The 22445-nt window shown below is 45.5% G+C and overlaps 1 protein-coding gene across 4 annotated transcripts in view; it reads left to right on the top strand.

Annotated features, from left to right (window-relative positions):
* LOC137511336 (phospholipid-transporting ATPase IK-like) overlaps positions 1 to 22445 on the top strand; it is a 377608-nt gene that overhangs the window by 45181 nt on the left and 309982 nt on the right. For 3 of the 4 annotated variants that reach the window (XM_068233976.1, XM_068233972.1, XM_068233978.1), the window contains exon 1: positions 10119 to 10182. The exons of the other annotated variant lie outside the window; for it this stretch is intronic. In XM_068233976.1, coding sequence (XP_068090077.1) covers positions 10160 to 10182 — 23 coding nt within the window. In that variant the 5' untranslated portion in view covers positions 10119 to 10159. Of the gene's footprint in view, positions 1 to 10118; positions 10183 to 22445 lie in introns of those variants that run through there. 4 annotated transcript variants of the gene reach the window in all.

Below are 22445 nucleotides of genomic sequence, written 5' to 3'. Positions count from 1 at the left end.
CACAGGTATGCAGTGGTGGGTTCAATGAACAGGTATACAGTGGCGGGTCCACTGAACAGAACAGGTATGCAGTGGCAGGTTCACTGAACAGGTATGCAGTGGTGGGTTCACAGCACAGGTATGCAGTGGTGGGTTCACAGAACAGGTATGCAGTGGTGGGTTCACAGCACAAGTATGCAGTGGTGGGTTCAATGAACAGGTATACAGTGGCGGGTCCACTGAACAGAACAGGTATGCAGTGGCAGGTTCACTGAACAGGTATGCAGGGGTGGGTTCACAGCACAGGTATGCAGTGGTGAGTTCACTGAACAGGTATGCAGTGGTGGGTTCACAGCACAGGTATGCAGTGGTGGGTTCACAGCACAGGTATGCAGTGGTGGGTTCACAGCACAGGTATGCAGTGGTGGGTTCACAGCACAGGTATGCAGTGGTGGGTTCACAGAACAGGTATGCAGCCAGACAGGAACAAGTTAAGCCTAACTAATCTTTCCCTGAGAGACAGTCTGCAGCAGCTCGCCCTACTCTCACTAACGCAGGCAGCACACGAGTGACCGTAATGGGGGGTGGGGCTCCAGGGGCTAGTGTAGCCTAATTGGCTACACTGGGCCTGCTGACTGTGATGTAGAGGGTCAAAGTTGACCCTCCATGTGCATTATGGGGTGAACCGAACTTCCGCAAAGGTTCGCCTGCGGGACGCGAACGCGAACCACTGAAGTTCGCATGGAACCGTTCGCAGGCGAACCGTTCGGCCCAACTCTACTACCCATCAGATCAGGCCCTAATTTGCCCCGTGTGGGCTCCTGATCACTCGGCCAAACCCTCAGATCCCCCTCAGACCCCCTTCTGATCACCTCCCCAGTGCATTGATTGCATCTATTTTCCCCTCTAACCACCCCCTGAGACACCCATCAATCACCTCCTGTCACCCCCCTAGCACTCCTTTCCATCAGATCAGGCCCAATACAACCTGTCATCTAAAAGGCCACCCTGCTTATGACCGGTTCCACAAAATTCGCCCCCTCATAGACCACCTGTCATCAAAATTTGCAGATGCTTATACCCCTGAACAGTCATTTTGAGACATTTGGTTTCCAGACTACTCACGGTTTTGGGCCCGTAAAATGCCAGGGCGGTATAGGAACCCCACAAGTGACCCCATTTTAGAAAAAAAGACACCCCAAGGTATTCTGTTAGGTGTATGACGAGTTCATAGAAGATTTTATTTTTTGTCAAAAGTTAGCGGAAATTGATTTTTATTGTTTTTTTTTCACAAAGTGTCATTTTTCACTAACTTGTGACAAAAAATAAAATCTTCTATGAACTCACCATACACCTAACGGAATACCTTGGGGTGTCTTCTTTCTAAAATGGGGTCACTTGTGGGGTTCCTATACTGCCCTGGCATTTTAGGGGCCCTAAACCGCGAGGAGTAGTCTAGAAAACAAATGCCTCAAAATGACCTGTTAATAGGACGTTGGGCCCCTTAGCGCACCTAGGCTGCAAAAAAGTGTCACACATGTGGTACCGCCGTACTCAGGAGAAGTAGTATAATGTGTTTTGGGGTGTATTTTTACACATACCCATGCTGGGTGGGAGATTTCTCTCTGTAAATGGACAATTGTGTGTAAAAAAAATCAAACAATTGTCATTTACAGAGATATTTCTCCCACCCAGCATGGGTATGTGTAAAAATACACCCTAAAACACATTATACTACTTCTCCTGAGTACGGCGGTACCACATGTGTGGCACTTTTTTACACCCTAAGTATGCTAAGGGGCCCAAAGTCCAATGAGTACCTTTAGGATTTCACAGGTCATTTTGCGACATTTGGTTTCAAGACTACTCCTCACGGTTTAGGGCCCCTAAAATTCCAGGGCAGTATAGGAACCCCACAAATGACCCCATTCTAGAGAGAAGACACCCAAAGGTATTCCGTTAGGAGTATGGCGAGTTCTCAGAAGATTTTATTTTTTGTCACAAGTTAGCGGAAAATGACACTTTGTGAAAAAAAACAATTAAAATCAATTTCTGCTAACTTGTGACAAAAAAATAAAAACTTCTATGAACTCACCATACTCCTAACGGAATACCTTGGGGTGTCTTCTTTCTAAAATGGGGTCATTTGTGGGGTTCCTATACTGCCCTGGCATTTTAGGGGCCCTAAACCGTGAGGAGTAGTCTTGAAACAAAAATGACCTGTGAAATCCTAAAGGTACTCATTGGACTTTGGGCCCCTTAGCGCAGTTAGGGTGCAAAAAAGTGCCACACATGTGGTATCGCCGTACTCGGGAGAAGTAGTACAATGTGTTTTGGGGTGTATTTTTACACATACCCATGCTGGGTGGGAGAAATACCTCTGTAAATGACAATCTTTTGATTTTTTTACACACAATTGTCCATTTACAGAGTTATTTCTCCCACCCAGCATGGGTATGTGTAAAAATACACCCCAAAACTTATTGTACTACTTCTCCCGAGTACGGCGATACCACATGTGTGGCACTTTTTTGCACCCTAACTGCGCTAAGGGGCCCAAAGTCCAATGAGTACCTTTAGGATTTCACAGGTCATTTTGAGAAATTTTGTTTCAAGACTACGCCTCACGGTTTAGGGCCCCTAAAATGCCAGGACAGTATAGGAACCCCACAAATGAATCCATTTTAGAAAGAAGACACCCCAAGGTATTCTGTTAGTAGTACGGTGAGTTCATAGAAGATTTTATTTTTTGTCACAAGTTAGCGGAAATTGATTTTTATTGGTTTTTTTCAGAAAGGGTCATTTTCCGCTAACTTGTGACAAAAAATAAAATCTTCTATGAACTCACCGTACTACTAACGGAATACCTTGGGGTGTCTTCTTTCTAAAATGGGGTCATTTGTGGGGTTCCTATACTGTCCTGGCATTTTAGGGGCCCTAAACCGTGAGGAGTAGTCTTGAAACCAAATGTCGCAAAATGACCTGTGAAATCCTAAAGGTACTCATTGGACTTTGGGCCCCTGAGCGCAGTTAGGGTGCAAAAAAGTACCACACATGTGGTATCGCCGTACTCAGGAGAAGTAGTATAATGTGTTTTGGGGTGTATTTTTACACATACCCATGCTGAGTGGGAGAAAGATCTCTGTAAATGGACAATTGTGTGTAAAAAAAATTAAAAAATTGTCATTTACAGAGATATTTCTCCCACCCAGCATTGGTATGTGTAAAAATACACCCCAAAACACATTATACTACTTCTACTGAGTACGGCAATACCACATGTGTGGCACTTTTTTGCACCCTAACTGCGCTAAGTGGCCCAAAGTCCAATGAGCACCTTTAGGCTTTACAGGGGTGCTTACAAATTAGCACCCCCCAAAATGTGAGGACAGTATACACACCCCACAAATGACCCCATTTTGGAAAGTAAACACTTCAAGGTATTCAGAGAGGGGCATGGTGAGTCCATGGCAGATTTCATTTTTTTTTGGTGCAAGTTAGAAGAAATGGAAACTTTTTTTTTTTTTTTTGTCACAAAGTGTCATTTTCCGCTTACTTGTGAAAAAAAATAATATCTTCTATGAACTCACTATGCCTCTCAGTGAATACTTTGGGATGTCTTCTTTCCAAAATGGGGTCATTTGGGGGGTATTTATACTATCCTGGAATTCTAGCCCCTCATGAAACATGACAGGCGGTCAGAAAAGTCATAGATGCTTGAAAATGGGAAAATTCACTTTTTGCACCATAGTTTGTAAACGCTATAACTTTTACCCAAACCAATAAATATAGGCTGAATGGGTTTTTTTTAATCAAAAACATGTTTGTCCACATTTTTCGCGCTGCATGTATATAGAAATTTTACTTTATTTGAAAAATGTCAGCACAGAAAGTTAAAAAAATCATTTTTTTGCCAAAATTCATGTCTTTTTTGATGAATATAATAAAAAGTAAAAATTGCAGGAGCAATCAAATAGCACCAAAAGAAAGCTTTATTAGTGACAAGAAAAGGAGCCAAAATTCATTTAGGTGGTAGGTTGTATGAGCGAGCAATAAACCGTGAAAGCTGCAGTGGTCTGAATGGAAAAAAAGTGGCCGGTCCTTAAGGGGGGTAAAGCCCTAGGTCCTCAAGTGGTTAAAACAACCGCTCGTTTTATCTTATCCCCTAATCCTCTGACATTCCAAGTTAAGAAGGAGATTGCTTGACTAGCCATTCTCCCTACAAAGCAACATTATTGTTAAGAATATAATATATCTGGTGTCAGCAATAGACCCTAAGCACATATCCACAGTTGTTCCCACATGAAGGATAACGAAAATAAAACGTAATAAACTATGATAACAATCATAACCCAGCTCCTGGCCTTTAGAACTAGGCTGGAGCATTGTCCCGGTTTTACACCTGCTGGCCAGCACCGCTGCGGGCTGAGCCCTGTTGAAAAAGCTCCACCAGGGTGCAGCCCCGCAATAAAGCGGCAGCGGTAGCATGGCCCGCAGCTGGGGGAGGAAGTAAAGAATCAGAACGAACACTAGAATGAGGAGAAAGGGGGGAAGCCCCCCGCTCCAGCAGTTAAACAGTAGGAATTATATTGACTCATTTGGCGCTGAGCCTACTATACGGTTTTATAAAGTTGAATGGGGTTTAGAGAATTTTCCCAATAGCTTCCGACCGACCATCAACCCGAGTTATTATGATATACGTAGTACATTCACATAGATGTTGAGGTGTACAGTTCCGGGTTTGTATTTTGCTGAGAAGATGCAGGGTCAGGCATATTGTAAGACCTTGTAAACTAGAAGGGGGCCAGCAGTGGACCAAAGTTCGCGTCCGTGCATGTAGTTGGGAGATCGGGCATATTACAACGCGGTGACTGTAACATAAGGGATCATAGTACAGAAGGACCTGAGCGTTCACATGACATAAAACACAGCAGTATTTGTAAGTTTAGCCCTCAGACAGTGCAAAAAACGGGTAAGGTTGCCAGCGGTAATGCGGATATGCATAATAAACCAGTATTTAACTGTGGCAGCAACAAAAGGCACATGGCGGGTGTACAGTTATGTATCTGAGGTAGAGGGAGTTTTCCTCTTGTTTATCCAGGAATCAACTTCCAGTGGTGAGGCAAAAAAAGAGAGTCTTACCATCATCGATGACCCTCAAGCGAGCCGGGAAGAGCATAGTGTATTGCAAATCAAGGGCCTTCAGCTTGCGCTTCACAGCTTGGAAGCCCGCGCGCTGCTTTTGTGTTTTAACACCAAAGTCTGGAAAGATTGAGATGGGGTATTATCAATTTGAATGTTACCTTTCTCTCTTGAAAGGCGTAATGCAGCATCGCGGTCTTGGAAGTGTAGAATCTTTGCAATGAAGGTGCGTGGTGGAGCCCCCGGTGGCCCTACTTTTGCTGGCATCCGATGTGCTCGTTCCACTGAGAAGGTTGCAGTGAAGGCCTCTCTGCCAAAGTGATCTATGAGTAGTTGTTGCAGGAAGCGTTCAGGGTTATCTCCCTCGGTCCTTTCAGGGAGGCCGACCAGCCTAATGTTGTTGCGTTGCAGCCGGTTCTCCATGTCCTCCTGTCGGTTAATTACTGATCGTACTTGCGTTTGCATGGATTGCATGTCACGTGGTAGATGCCTCGTGTCGTCCTCGAATTGGGAGATTCTTTGTTCCGCGGATGTGACCTGCTCACGAAGGTTGCTTAGGTCAGCTCTGACCAGATGGATGTCAGCCTTGACCTCTTCTAGCTTGGTGGTGAAGGTAGCGGTAAGTGAGGCTTGCATGGCCGATAGAGCTTCCAGAATGCGAGCAGTTTCAGGGTTTGCTGAATCTCCATCCTCCTGCTGGTCGCCATCTTGGGCGCCATCTTGGGCCTGTGTGCGGAATTTGTCTATCAGGCCGGTGGTCTTGTCTTTCTCCTTGTCTCTTTGATTTCGGACCCATATTCAGCTGCGGGGAGGTTGAGTAGGTAAGCAGTGGAGTTTGTAAGGTTGTATATGCTCCGTGAAGTGAGGATGAAGGAGGATTATGCTTGCTGAAGCGGGAGCTCACCAGTCGTACGTCTGCTCACATGTCCGTCCTGGCCACGCCCCCACACGGATTAATTTTTGGTGGCAGAGAGTACAGATAGCATTGCTCTCAACTGAGGCAGACACACAAAAAATGTCCACACCGCTGAGCCGTGGACTGATGGCACTTTAGTAGTGGCGGCCGACTGAGTTAACTGTTAAGTGGGGTGCCAGGATCAGAGCAGGAGGAGGAAGATATGTCACGGTTCTGTGCGGAAGCTGTGAAAGATGAGGTGTTTTGTGTTAAATAGTCAACTACGTCCTGACAATCTTGGGGGTTTATAGCACGTGCCTTCTGAACACTGTAGTTTGGTCCAGGGCCGCACGAAATTACGACAGCACGACTTCAAACAGACCTGCCGGGTGGCCTGCCTCTGCCTGTTTTGCCCATATTGGAGGGGATGAAGTGAAGGGTATGCACTGACTTGACTAATACAATGTGCAGTCACACAGGTGCAATGAACAGGTATGCAGTGATTGGTATTACAAATGTGCAGCTGTCACACACACAGGTACCGTGAACAGGTGCAGTGACTGGTATATAACACTGCGTGCGGTCACGTAGGTGCACCTAACAGGTATGCAGGGATTGGCGTAGGCGCCATTTAAGGCACACGGAGACTGTCTCTGGAATACCTACCTGACGGTCTGTGTCCCGATGAGCCAAATAATTTGGCGAAACCGGTAGACAAGGTCTGGGCAGCTGGGGGACGCTTCTTCGCCTCTTTCAAGAACACTAACCATCACATTATCACCTAAAACTACCTAATGGAGGACATCCATGGCTGATATATATACAAGAGGAAACGTAAGCCTGCAAATATACACATATCCCTCATCATGATGTTGAGGCCTATTCTTTGCCTCATATTGGGACTATACTATTTTTACTCATATTGAGCCCTACTGATCTCATTGATCCTGTATATGCTACAACTTTGCAATGACGCATGGAAAGCTTTATGATATGTGCCGTTTCACACTGAGTGGACATTGTTATGCAATTATCCTGCTGCAGTATCCAACTATTATATCTACACACCGTTGCCTGCTTCTGGGCAGGAACTTGAGGTCAGCCTTTCGCTGACACCGTGTTAATCTTTTCAGGACTGCATACATATATTTTTCTACTGCTTCATTTATTGCTACATTACCTGAATAGTTCACTGCACAACAGTTGCCTACTTTTGGACAGGAACTTGGAGGATCAGCCTCTTGCTGATATTATACCATCTTGCTATACCTGTGCATCTTGTGTTTGGTGTGTGATCATTTCTGGAACTTTATGTACCAACAGTTGCCTGCTTGTGGATAGGAACTTTAATACAGCCTTGCATTACTTTGCATCCCTGCATTTTTTCATCAAGGACTCTGGTTTCCTTACAGCCCCCATGGACTGTGTTTTTGAATCATTGGTGATTTATATGCTGATAATATGTGTAAAGAAGCAATATTGTTGATATGTTATAACATCTTTTTCCCTTAGCTGCCCAGATATTCAGACCTTCAAATTGTATGTTCTATATACATGTTTTAATGCATACTAATAAATGAGTATTTTTTTTATACTATCTCTGGTACCTTTTTGGCTCATTGAGTTAGGATTTGGGTGCAGATGTGTTCTGCCTTTCTTTCATATGCAGGTATTGGTATTACAAATGTGCAGCTGTCACACACACAGGAACCGTGAACAGGTGCAGTGACTGGTATATAACACTGCGTGCAGTCACGTAGGTAGGTGCACTGAACAGGTATGCAGTGATTGGTATTACAAATGTGCAGCTGTCAGACACACAGGTAGTCACTGAATGTGCTGGGCCTGGCAGTGGCACAGTAGGAATTACCATGGGGCCAAGGGCCAGATGCGACTGACTGACAGGGCTGTATATACAAGTGTCTGTGGGACACAAACACACACAAAAAAAAATAGATCACAAGAACAACATTAGCTCTCAAAAGAGCTGTTGAGGGGTGCTTTTTAGCAATAAGTATCAACAAGGAGCAAGCTAACAAGTCTAACAAGAGCCTAACTAAGCTTTCCCTATATCTCTCTGCAGCAAGTTCTCCCTTCGCTAATTACTGCAGCCACACGAGCGATGGAAATGGCAGACGCTGCCTGCCTTTTATAAGGGAGGGGCGCTCCAGGAGGGAGTGTAGCCTGATTGGCTACCATGTGTCTGCTGACTGTGATGTAGAGGGTCAAAATTGACCTAATGATGTAGTATAGGGGGCGGGTCGAACTCGCATATAGTTCGCGTTCAATCGCGATCGCGAACCACCGAAGTTCGCGTGTTCGCGTTCGCATGTGAACCGTTCGGGCCATCTCTACTATACATAACTAAATTTACACCATTTGTACAAGGCTGGTTACATCGTTTTGGTAAATGCCACTAAAATTTTAATGAGCTGAGTGAATCTGCTTCTAAGTGTTCTGTAATCCAGCAGTTCTGGATGTGTGCCTGATTTAACTTACACTTGTATTTAATAACCTTAAAGCACCCCTGACATGACGTGACATTAAGAGATAAATATAGGTACATGTAGTACTAGCCCAACTAAGAAATAGTTGTGTGTAAATTAAGTTCCTCTCCATTTTCCTGTTTCTGAGTTAGGAAAGGCTTCTGATTAGGATGAGTGAGATCAGTTTCACAAAAAGCAAAATTAAAAAAGTACTGGTGCACTCATGCACTCCACACCGCTCTCCATCTTACCCACAATTCTGCCTTCTAAACCGAAGCTTCAGCTGTGAAGGCGTAAGTGTAGGACTTACTGACCATGGAAGAGGGGGTTAACTTACCCATGCCACCGCTTATAGCCCAGTACAAACTTAGTTGAGATAACCCTCTCTGCGTGTCCTTCCCTCCCTGCTACCACCCCCACCCCCCGCGCATGCTCCAGGACAATTTCAATTTTTGCAAAATTTATCTCATATGTCTCCTTATCTTATTTTTGATGTTGTAATGATGTGAATGGCAGAGGGTAATATCTTCTGTTTGTTTTTTGGCTCAGCAAGGCGGATTTTTCATAGCTGCTGTTACAAATTAAGTGTTTAAATTAACTGAATATAAAAATATGAGATTCTGCTTAATGTTCTATTTAACTTTAGTAAAACACACACAATAAACATAACTTTATATACACTTCAGGTTTGCTTACAGAGATGCAACATAGGAGAAACTTCTCACGTGAACCTGGATATATTACAAATAATATTCCCATTCACAAATAATTCAATGACACTTCATGGATTTCTCCTCCCAGTGATCCATTATATTAGAACACTACCGGTCCCGTTCACCTCTTGCACAGCAATCTATGTCATTGGCTGCCTATCTCCTATATCCTAATAAATAGTGTATCTGGCTCTGTATCTTCTGTAGGCCAACCTTGCGACCCATGGCACTCTCTCATGCAGTAAAGTTGTATGCAGTTAACCAGCAAACATTGGTAGTTTAACTTGTCATGCAAAAATAATAATGTCGTGTACATTATTTATATTCATACTCTCTAATATTTCTCAGCGTAAAAATATATCCGGAACCCGACAGAAGGAAATGGATCCCTGTATGTAATATAATTCCCAGGTGTGGCTGAGTAACCTGAATGGATCCTTTGTGCCCGTTTTTTTTTTTTAAGAAATATAACTGTCACTGAACCACTGTATAGCAATATTTAATTAGAATATGAATATTTTCATTACAAACTGGTAATACATATTTTAACATCAGCAAAGCACAAGTTAATTTCAGTACCTGTTTTTTTGCTGTTTCTTTTTGTTCTTGGGGTAAAGATTGATAAGCTTCTTGGTACTTGTGAGGGAAGGGAAAAGTGGAGAGAGAGAATTGAGCACAAAGATTGCATTCATACCACTTTGTTCCACCTGGGAACACTGAATTAAAACTCCAACCTATATAGCTTCTCACTTCTCCTCTGCCTCCATCTCAACTGCTGAATGTGACACCCACCTCCTACTTCTAACTTCCTGCAGGCTGCTCCAACTCACATCTAACTGCTTCAGTCTTAGCTCCTCTCAGTTGCTCTGAGTGCTGGCAGACACACACAGATGCATTTCTGACACAGCAGCACAGCACAGAGAATCTCTGGGAGTCACAGGCTGATGCTGGCCTGCTCTGGGAGAAGGTAAGTGAGTTGTAAGGCCAGCTGAATCCATTGGCACACACGACATGTTTATGTACATGCCAGCAGGTAATGTGCTAAAAGGTATAACTAATTGATATCTAGGCTGGCCATACACTGGTCGATCTGGCCAAAACAGAGATCCATCTCAGATCAGAATCAGAACAGATTTTATTTGCCAAGTACAGAATAAAGGAATTGTTTTTGGCTCATACAGCACGGTGGGAATACACGGGCAGGGAGAGAAAATAAACAAATAAGCGGAAACACACATACAGCAGTAGGCGTAACACTGGAAAGTGGGATGTGCACATAATAATAATAATACAATTTACATAGCACAGTGCGGATTGCAAATTACATTTTGCATTTCACATTGAGGACCGCTGGGTTGGCAGGGTTAAGGGCCAGGATGGCTTGGAGAAAGAAAGAACTTGTGTGCCTGGTGGTCCGATGGGAGTAGGTTGAGGTAGCCATTGCTGGGGTGGGAGGGGGCCTTTGCAATCCTGGCTGTCCTGGATTGCAGTCTGAAGGAGTACAGGAGGTCTAGAGATGGGAGATTGGTCCTGATGATCTTTTCAGCTGCTTTGATGATAATCACTGGAAATAAATAGATTTGTAATACATTTCTAATACATTTAGATTTGTAATACATTTCTGCATGAAAATCTATCTAACTGCAGCATTGCACTGTTCGATGCAGTACATCACTATGGGCCATTGATCTGCCACCACTCCCGAGCCTCTGCAAATTGATCGATATCTTCTGCCTGGTGCAATCCATCGATTTGATCGATTTTAGCCAAAAATCTGTTGGTTAATCGAGCCAGCATGTTGGGGCATTGATTTCTATCAGATTTAATCAAATGATCGGTGTAAAGCCTAAACTCAAAATAATGTACAAAGCTCAGAAATTCAAAGTAGTACAAATTTGAAAAACTACCCATTCCTAAAGACTAATATTTTTAAGGTATGCATTATGCCAGTTAGGCACACTACATGTGATCCTGATTCTGGTTTGCGATTGTGACACGATTTTACATGCGATTCCGATTTGGGATTTTTAATTGGTACTGCATGCTGCTTTTTTTGTGCGATTTTCTTTTTGTTTTGATAGCATCCAGGGAAAATCGGGGGCCGGGGGGCAGGGGGCCTTACTGTTTCAGCTGTTGACATGTGGACAGAAAAATACAACATGAGAAAAACTTAAAAACTTGGGAAAGGAAAAGAAGAGACCATAACAAATATGTTATGCAGAAAAACTGTGATTGCCAGCATGCATATGTGTTTTTCTACCTATCATCAGCCCATGGACCAAAAAGAATAACATATGTGCCCTGCAGGATAAGGCTGAGCATGTGATGCTGGGGTTATGTTAAAATCGCTGCATTTGCTACTAGGATTACAGTAATACTCCCATGTGTGCCTAGTAACAGAGGATTATATTTATTCTATTTTACCACACAATACGTTCCTGAACAACCCCTGCTTACATTTCACAATGTAGTATTCTTATCTCAGCAACCTACAGAGGGGGGCTGTGGGATTAACAGTGGAATGTGCAGAATCTCGCTTTAGCTATCAGTATTTGCCTGCAAAGTTCATGAGAGATTGGTGAATTCTGTGGTTTTCACTTTGCCATTGTTTCTTTAAATACATTTAAGTTATATTTTAACTACTATTATTGTGCATTCTCATTATTCCCAACTGTCCCTCTTTGGGAACCCTGTCCCTCTATCCCTCTTTCTGCCTCAGTTGTCCCTCTTTCAGGACTGATATAGAGATCTATGTAAGTATACACATTTTTCTACTGAAAAATATGTTTTATTGACTATAAACTTTATTCCCATCCTTTAAATTGATTTATTTCTTATTTTCAAAAGTTAATATGAAGAAAAATGAACCAGGATAGAAAGAACCAGTGTGGTTTATAAAACGACATCTTTTTCTTATGAAAGCTCTCTATGGTATGCAGGGCTAGGGATGTGTTGGGGGGAGTGATTAGGGGTGTGGATTAAAGGGGAACTGAAGTAAGAGGTATACGGAGGCTGCCATATTTATTTCCTTTTAATCAATACCAGTTGCCTGGCAGCCCTGCTGGTCTATTTCTCTGCAGTAGTATCTAAATAACACCAGAAACAAGCATGCAGCTAGTCTTGTCAGATCTGAGTTTAAAGTCTGAAACACCTGATCTGCTGCATGCTTGTTCAGGGGCTATGGCTAATAGTATTAGAGGAAGAGGATCAGCAGGGCTGCCAGGCAACTGGTATTGCTTAAAAGGAAATAAACATGGCAGCCTCCATATACCTCTCTCTTCAGCTCCCCTTTAAGTGTTCCACTTTCTTACCTCAAAAAGTTTGGAGGTATGCACTCTGTTATTACTCAACATATATGTCTTCACTTCCTAGGACAACTCATTTATTCCTGTAAAACAGACAAATGATAAGCGCTCAAGGATGCACCTGAATTGTAAGCCATCAGCGGCAATGCAGAGCCCCCTAGGGCTGAATACATGCCTCTAATGCAAAACAGATGCAAAATTATGTGCTAACTCTAATCTAAAAATTTGAGAGTGAATATAAAACAGTGAAGGCAGCTAGCCACTAGTATACTTACATTTAAGTTTGCACAGTGGGAGACATGGCAGCGCTTTCAAACAACCTCATACCTGAATGATTTAACTGCAATGGTGAGCAGAGCTCCAGAAACTGGACTAAATTACACACCCAGCATACACTGCAGGCAAAGAGAGGGAGGGGGAATTAGTGATTAAGCTGCATCAGTGGGCAGAGCTCCAGAAACTGGACTATATTACACACCCTGCATCACTATAGACCAAGGGGGGGTGTTAGCTTCAGTGATAATTAGTGCACAAATTATGACCTAATAGACTTCCCCACGGCGGTGACGTACCCCCTTGGGGAAGACCTACCTCTAACCTAGCAATAAAAACATAATTCCTCGTGCTGCTATTCATAAATGGTATACACATTTCATAAGACAAGCAAAACAGACAAATGATAAGCGCTCAATGATAAGCGCAGTTAAATCATTCAGGTATGAGGTCATTTATTCCTGTGACTTAAGGTAGCCACACATCTACCGATGATGGGCAAAATCGACCAAGAGACAAATCTCTCTCTGATCGAATCTGATTAGAGAGGGATCTGTCGGCTGCCCATACACTACAGGCCAATTCACAATCAATTTCATGCTGAAATCGATCAGGATTCGGCCTTGGGATGTAACATTCCCCACCTCACCGATCCAATGCTGTCCCACCTAATGTGTAATGTGCCACCTGGTGCTCAATGCACTCTATACATTACCAGTCTACAGCCATTGCTTACTCTGGGCTCCCTCCACTGTCTATACATGCACGCTCCACGTGATTGCCTAGTGAGGGCGCGTGTGTGAAATCACACAACACACATGTGTCCACGTTACTAGACAATCACGTGGCACACATGTATGGACATGGAGGAAGCCCGAGCAAGCGACGGCTGCAGACAGGTAATGTATAGCCTGTACTGGGCAATAGGAGTCACATAAAACGCTAGGGGTACAGCGGCAGGGGTTTTATCACTCGCCGTTACTGCCGCACACCCGATCAAGCAAGTCAGCCCTACATCTTGCAGCATGTCCAACTGATTAATGTGACCAATTTCGGACCGAAATTGGTCGCATTGTAAGTCAGGCATGCACTTGGCGGCACCGATTTTCATCCAGTTATTATAATGGTGTTCTTGGGGTGATGGGATGTGTTGGGTTTGTGGCAGACATAACATTGTCCTTTGTGGCTGAAAAGTTTAATTTTACACTTGAGGTTCCACCATACATTTGGGGAGTTGCCCACCAGCCTTTTGGCAAACCCAAAAAGTGCATTCTTATTTTCTTATTTTTAACACTCAGTAATGGCCTTTTTTTACTGGCCACTCTTATAAAGCACAGCTCTATGGAGTTTACGGCTTATTGTGGTCCTATGGACATATACTCCAGTCTCTGGTGTGGAACTCTGCAACTCCTAAAGGGTTACCTTTTTTTTTTTTTTTTTTAAAGAGAATTTTTATTGTTTTTTTTTTCAAACAATTAACACAAAAAACAACACACGTTTCCTCCTTTAGCTATGATAACGTACAGTATGTACAACAATTGTATAGCAAGAGACAGCTGTATTCCATTTTATACATTCATCTACATATACATCCATGTAGTGGTATATTATATAGTTGGGCATTTTATCTTTCGATTAATATTATGACATCATAACTTTGGATTTCTGAAATATCATACATAGATTATAATTGCAAGGGTTACCTTTTAGTCTCTGTGCTGCCTCTCTGATTTTTCTCTCTTTGCCTTGAGGCCCACACAGTCTGGTGTCCCGGCTCTCACACCTGATACTTGTAATAAGTTACATCACATTACGTGTGCCAGGGACAGACATGTGGGCCCAATGGTGGACTGGGTGTGCTCATTTTATGCACACCAACAGTTATGCCCATTCCATGCTTATTACCATATTGCAGAAGAAGAGGTATAGCAGCTGGATATGTATTTAAAAGATACAATTTGGTAGTTTTGATTAAAAAACATTGAATGTAATCAAAAATCCATCAAAAATCCATCAAACATTAATTGGGAGAGGCCATTAAACAATCTAGCGGACAGTGTCATTTCGTGTAGTGGCAAAAGAGCGACACTCCATAGTGTCAGGGCTGTTTTTAAAGTGTAACTGTTAGGCATAAAATCCAAAAACATTTCTCTATTTCTATGGTATAAGTAAGTAAAAATTATGCTAAACAGGCAATTGTAACGATCGGTGAAGCACAGAGAGGATCTGATTACCGGTGATCTGCAGTATCACTGGGAATGCAGATGTATACCAGATTATATAAGTGATCTGCAGTATCACCTGATAATCCGATATACCAGCTAACCTCTGTTCACCTGAGTAGAGTGTAGTGTTTTGGTGTAACAGTAACACTATGAGGACAAGGCCTCAGTGCAGTCAGGGGTACTGCACGGATTCCTTCCGCAGACCCAGACTCTCCAAGACGGGAGGAGTCGGGCTGACAGCAGGAAGGATTGTCTGAAAGTAACCCTCAGGAGGAAGGGTCACTAACAGACCGAGGAACCGCCTCTAACAGTAAGGTCGGTTCTCGAGGTCGGACAAGCCAGGTCGTACACACACAGACAGATCAAGTATAAGATCAGGAGGCAAAGGCGGAGTCTAAGTACAGGCAGGGTTCGGCAACGGGGTATCAGAAATATCGAGGTACAAAATCAGGAGGCAGAAGCAGAGTCTAGGAACGAGCCGGGGTTCGGCAACGGAGTATCAGAAATATCGAGGTGCAAGATCAGAGTTCAGGAGGATAGTCAGGCAGGCAAAGGGTCATAACAGATAATCACAATCAAACTAGTACTTCAGCTATCAACAGAATCTAGCTAAGTGTAGGATTACAGCTCCAGCTGGTCCCGGCACACTTGCGGATCTGACTACGGATCTGGGTGCTCCCACGTATGTGATCGCAATGCCATACAAGGAACAAGTGAACAGCCAGCAGTATATATACCCAAGGACCTTTCCAGGACCTCCCTAATTGCTGGACCAATGAGAGTTGTAGAAAATGTCAGCTGACCGGCCTGGTCAGCTGACTCACTTCTGGCTGTTATATAAGCTCTGTCTCTGTGCGCGCGCGTGTCACTCTGAATCCTGGTGGACTATCAGTCCCAGCCACACTAGAACTGTCTTGCAATGTATCCAGTTCCAATGCGGATTCCGCCGCTCCCAATGCGGATTCCGCCGTTCCCAATGCGGATTCCGCCGCTCTGCCTATGCGGCATGCGGCGGTTTTTCCGCGTTGTGACGCCATGCTGGACGCGGAGACAGCCGCCTCACCTTGAGAGACGGCGGCTTTTCCGCGTTTCTTCACAGTACTCCCCTCCCGAGGAGTGGACTCCGGACAACTCCTACCAGGTTTCTCGGGATGTAAGGCGTGAAACTCCCTCCTTAATTTGTCCGCATGCATGCGATTCCCCGGTACCCATTGTCTCTCCTCAATGCCGTACCCTTTCCAATGTACAAGATATTGTATCGAGTTTTGTACAATGCGTGAATCTAAAATCCTTTCTACCTCGTACTCAGGCTGATCATCTACCAACACAGGAGGAGGAGGAGTGGGACCCACATGGACCGCTGGCTTAAGGAGGGACACGTGGAAGGACCTTACCCCACGCATGCTGGCAGGAAGATCAATGGAATAAGTAACGTTATTGATCTTCTTAGCCACCGCAAATGGACCCACAAACCTGGGGCCCAATTTATCTGAGGGCTGTCTCAGGGTCAAGTGACGTGTGGACACCCAGACCAAGTCTCCTGGCTGGAACTTCCACTCCAACGAGCGTCTCTTGTCAGCCTGACCCTTTTGACTCTGGAATGCTTTTTCCAGATTACTCTTCACCGTCCCCCAGATGCCTTTAAATGCCCTCTGCCAGACTCCCAGGCTTGGAAACGGAGAATAGGCAACTGGCAAGGGGGAAAATTTGGGCGATCTCCCAGTTACAATCTGGAACGGAGAAAAACCAGACGACAAATTTTTCAAATTGTTCTGAGCGAACTCTGCGAAGGCCAGAAATTTTACCCAGTCATTCTGCGCCTCCGCAACATAACATCTTAAGAATTGCTCCAAAGACTGATTAATCCGTTCAGTCTGCCCATTGGTCTGTGGGTGGTAGCCGGACAAGAAAGACAGCTTCATGCCCATTTGGTGGCAAAATGCCCTCCAGAATCTAGAAATGAATTGGACTCCCCTATCCGACACTATGTTTTCCGGAATGCCATGCAGCCGGAAAATGTGGATGATGAATAGGTCGGCCAATTCCTGGGCCGAGGGGAGTCCTTTCAAGGGCACGAAATGGGCCATCTTGCTGAAGCGGTCGACTACCACCCAAATGACCGACATGCCCTCAGACCTGAGGAGCTCACCCACGAAATCCATGGACAAGTGGGTCCATGGCTCACTCGGGGCGGGCAAAGGCTGTAAGGTACCGACAGGTGCCAGTCGGGAGGGTTTACTCTTAGCACATATTGCACATTCCCTAACAAATTCCCTGCAATCAACAGACAGGGAGGGCCACCAGGCACACCTGGCTACAAGATCCTGTGTTCTGGCGACTCCGGGATGTCCAGCATTTTTATGTGCGTGGAACATTTCAAGGATCTGAAGACGAAAGGGCAAGGGAATGAACATGACCCCTTCAGGCTTCCCTTCCGGGATGTCCTGCTGGAAGGGGCTCAACTTCTCCTTCCAGTCTTCCCAAGTATCCATTGCAGCCAGCACCAATTTTCACGGAACAATTGTCTCAGGGATGGAGGACTGTGCTGTCTCTGGCTCAAAGCACCTGGATAGCGCATCTGCCTTAGTATTCTTACTGCCCGGGGTGTACGTAATCACGAATGTGAACCTTGAAAAAAACAGGGACCATCGAGCCTGACGAGGGCTTAACCTCTTAGCCCCCTCGATGTATTCCAGATTCTTGTGGTCGGTAAAAACCGTGATAGTATGCTCCGCTCCTTCTAACCAATGACGCCATTCTTCAAAGGTTAGTTTAATGGCTAAGAGCTCCCTGTTGCCTATATCGTAGTTTCTCTCTGCTGGAGCGAATCTCCGAGAAAAATAGGCACACGGGTGCAATCTACCCTGTAAGCCTGAACGTTGAGACAGCACAGCCCCCACCCCGACTTCTGAGGCGTCTACCTCAACAATAAAAGGGAAGGAAGTGTCTACGTGTCTTAGTATGGGTGCCGTGCAGAACAGTTCCTTCAAGGTCGAAAATGCCTGTAGGGCCTCAAGCGACCAGTGAGTAGTATCTGCCCCTTTCCTAGTGAGACTGGTGAGAGGTGCAATAACTGTGGAGTACCCCTTTATGAACCTTCTATAATAGTTTGCAAAGCCCAGAAAACGTTGCAACGACTTTAACCCCACCGGCCGAGGCCACTCCAGAACAGCGGACACCTTGGCAGGGTCCATAGACAGGCCCGCGGTGGAGACTAAGTACCCCAGAAAAGCGACAGATGTAACTTCAAAAATACATTTTTCCAACTTGGCGTACAGCAGATTTTGTCTCAGCTTGTTTAGCACAAATCTGACATGGACCCTGTGCTCGGAGAGGTTGTTGGAGTAAATTAGTATATCGTCAAGGTATACAAGCACAAATCTACCCAACACCTCCCTGAATTCCTCGTTAATTAATTCCTGGAAGACGGCTGGTGCATTGCACAACTCGAAGGGCATCACTAAGTACTCGTAATGCTCGTCGGGTGTGTTGAAGGCCGTCTTCCATTCATCGCCCTTTCTAATGCGGATTAGGTTGTATGCACCCCTCAGATCCAACTTTGAAAAGATCTTAGCGTCTGTGACCTGCGTGAATAAATCGTCTATTAATGGCAACGGATACCGATTCTTCACCGTGATTTTATTTAGGCCCCGATAATCGATGCAAGGTCGAAGACCTCCGTCTTTTTTCTTAACAAAAAAGAAACCGGCTCCCGCAGGCGAGCGGGAGGGGCGAATGAGCCCCTTGGCCAGATTGTCACGGATGTACTCCTGCATAGCCACTTTCTCTGGTCCAGACAAATTATACAGGTGACCCCTAGGGGGCATACAACCGGCACGGCAAGGGCGATGAGGAGGTAACCTATCAGCAGCCTTGGGACAGAATACATCCGAGAATTCGGAGTATTGCTCGGGAACACCCTCCACATGAACCTTGGTCTGACCTAATTGTCCTGTCACCCAATTAATCTGTGGCGAATGAAGCTGCAGCCAGGGCATACCTAGGACAATGGTGGAGGTGGTCATATGTAACACAAAAAATCGTAAACTCTCCCTATGCAGTACCCCAGTAATGACTTCCACCTCTGGTGTCTGAGACAGCGGACGGTCCCTTTGTAACGGGGAGTCGTCCACGGCAGTAACCTGGATAGGTGGTTTTACTGGGGTGAGAGGAATGTCCAACTTCTCTGCAAATTCGGAACTCATGAAATTAGCCGCGGAGCCTGAATCAATAAAGGCCTCCGTGGCTTCAGATTTGTCCCCCCATGTAATCGTACAGGGGAGGAGCAATCGTCTTTCTTTCAGGGGTGTGAGCTGGGCGCCTAGGGTGTCACCCCTTATCACTCCTAGGCGGTAGCGTTTCCCGGCTTATCCCTATTAGGCTTAATGAGACAGTCTCGTACCCTATGCCCCCCTTCACCACAGTATAAACATAGTTGTTCCGACAATCTCCGTCTTCTCTCCACTTGGGTCAACTTAGACCGACCGATCTGCATCGGCTCAGGTGGAGGCAAGACCGGAGGCGATGAGACAGAAGGAGACGGAGTCACTAGGGGTGCAGCGGGAGGCACTGCGTAAGAGGTCGACCTAACCTGATGACTGCCCCTAGTCTGTCTTAGATGGCGTAGCCTACGGTCAATTCGAATGGCCGATGAGATGGCCTCGTCGACTGTCTTGGGTTCGGGTTGGCTTAACATTAGGTCCGAGACCTCATCCGACAACCCAGACAGGAAGTAATCTAACAGGGCATAGGTGTCAAATCTGGCGGTAACTGACCACCTACGAAATTCTGCCGCGTAATCCTCGACCGAGCCTCTGCCTTGCCGCAAAAGTTTGAGCTTCCGCTCAGAGGTTGCCGCAAGGTCAGGGTCGTCATATATCACTGCCATGGCCTAAGCTGTATCTGTGGGAGGCAGGTTGTATGCCCAGGACTGGGAATCACCAGTTAACAAGGTTTTAATAAATATGACCCATTGGGTCTCAGTCCCCGAGGATCGGGGTCTCAACTCGAAATATGATAACACTCTACTCTTAAAATTCCGGAAGTCAGACTTGTGGCCGGAAAATTTGTCTGGTACGGGCATACGTATGTCATCACTAGGAGGGGATCGCACCGAATCAACTGACGTCTGAAGGGTTTGCACAGAGCCTGTTAGGGCATCAATTAAAGCTTTGTGCTGGCCCAGTGCTTGATGGATAGTATCCACCGAAGTGGCAAGCACAGTCAGAGGGTCAGCGCGTGCGTCCATCTGTTTATTGGTCTGGCGTTCTGTAACGATCGGTGAAGCACAGAGAGGATCTGATTACCGGTGATCTGCAGTATCACTGGGAATGCAGATGTATACCAGATTATATAAGTGATCTGCAGTATCACCTGATAATCCGATATACCAGCTAACCTCTGTTCACCTGAGTAGAGTGTAGTGTTTTGGTGTAACAGTAACACTATGAGGACAAGGCCTCAGTGCAGTCAGGGGTACTGCACGGATTCCTTCCGCAGACCCAGACTCTCCAAGACGGGAGGAGTCGGGCTGACAGCAGGAAGGATTGTCTGAAAGTAACCCTCAGGAGGAAGGGTCACTAACAGACCGAGGAACCGCCTCTAACAGTAAGGTCGGTTCTCGAGGTCGGACAAGCCAGGTCGTACACACACAGACAGATCAAGTATAAGATCAGGAGGCAAAGGCGGAGTCTAAGTACAGGCAGGGTTCGGCAACGGGGTATCAGAAATATCGAGGTACAAAATCAGGAGGCAGAAGCAGAGTCTAGGAACGAGCCGGGGTTCGGCAACGGAGTATCAGAAATATCGAGGTGCAAGATCAGAGTTCAGGAGGATAGTCAGGCAGGCAAAGGGTCATAACAGATAATCACAATCAAACTAGTACTTCAGCTATCAACAGAATCTAGCTAAGTGTAGGATTACAGCTCCAGCTGGTCCCGGCACACTTGCGGATCTGACTACGGATCTGGGTGCTCCCACGTATGTGATCGCAATGCCATACAAGGAACAAGTGAACAGCCAGCAGTATATATACCCAAGGACCTTTCCAGGACCTCCCTAATTGCTGGACCAATGAGAGTTGTAGAAAATGTCAGCTGACCAGCCTGGTCAGCTGACTCACTTCTGGCTGTTATATAAGCTCTGTCTCTGTGCGCGCGCGCGCGTGTCACTCTGAATCCTGGTGGACTATCAGTCCCAGCCACACTAGAACTGTCTTGCAATGTATCCAGTTCCAATGCGGATTCCGCCGCTCCCAATGCGGATTCCGCCGTTCCCAATGCGGATTCCGCCGCTCTGCCTATGCGGCATGCGGCGGTTTTTCCGCGTTGTGACGCCATGCTGGACGCGGAGACAGCCGCCTCACCTTGAGAGACGGCGGCTTTTCCGCGTTTCTTCACAGCAATACAAAATTTCAGAATCAATCTTACTTTTCTTTTGCAGGAGAATAATTAGTCACCAGGTCCCCTGCTCTTATTTCATACATAAGCCACAAAAGAGAAGTTGCAGTGCATGGTGGAGGCTTTTTTTCCCTTTACTTTCCTCCCCTTCCTCCCCTTCTCCTCAGTCACAGCTTATTCAGCCTGATTGGCTGAAGCCTCTTTTACTCCCACGCCTGCTCCTCTCTGATTGGCCGCCTCTTAGTGTGCACTGTCTGCCCCCTCCCCACATTGCAGCCGCATCTGTGGGCAACCCACCCACACTGCTGCCACATCCCCCACCGCATCCCCCTCCTCCCCGCAGCATTGCAGATCGTTGCGGGGAGGAATAAAGGCAGCGCACACTAACTCACCTTCTCATGGTTCCAGGAGCTGAAGTTTCCATCTATATTCTCTGCACTACTGCTGTACAGGGCTGCGGTATTGTAGAGAGTATAGACGGGAACTCCAGTATTTGGAACCATGTGTAGATGAGTTAGTTTGCGCTGCCTTTATTTTTCCCTGCATCAATCTGTAATGCTGCGGGGAGTAAGGGGGGAAATAACATCAGGATTGGCTTCAGCCTGAGGGTCTTAAGATGTCCCCAGCCAGGAACAGGATTCTCTTTATTTACTATATAAAATTCACTAAAATTAAAACATGGACAGTGCAATACATGTGTTATGTAAGTAGAGCAAGTAGTTATCTACTTACATTTTTTTTTCTGGCAGAGTATGGCTAATAGCTCCTCTTTAACCAAAGACATTGCGAGCCTGCGTCTGGAGTGCAATAGTTCAAAAGGGCGCCCTGCAGTGCTTGTGGATAATGATCAGTGGGATCACTATCTGCAGCACCAGTTCCCTGCTTCACCCTGGCAGTGTTGCCAACTCATCCCTTTAATTGCAGACACATATGAATTATACAGGTTTTGTGGCGAGGTAGATGCAGTTAAGGCACTGATTAGGTGCAAATAGCCCCAGAACCTGTGTAACTTAGATGTGTCAGTAATTA

Source organism: Hyperolius riggenbachi, chromosome 1 (assembly GCF_040937935.1).
Source record: "Hyperolius riggenbachi isolate aHypRig1 chromosome 1, aHypRig1.pri, whole genome shotgun sequence".
Taxonomy (NCBI): domain Eukaryota; kingdom Metazoa; phylum Chordata; class Amphibia; order Anura; family Hyperoliidae; genus Hyperolius; species Hyperolius riggenbachi.
The sequence above is the reverse complement of the archived record's forward strand: the minus strand, read 5'-3'. Positions and strand labels throughout refer to the sequence as shown.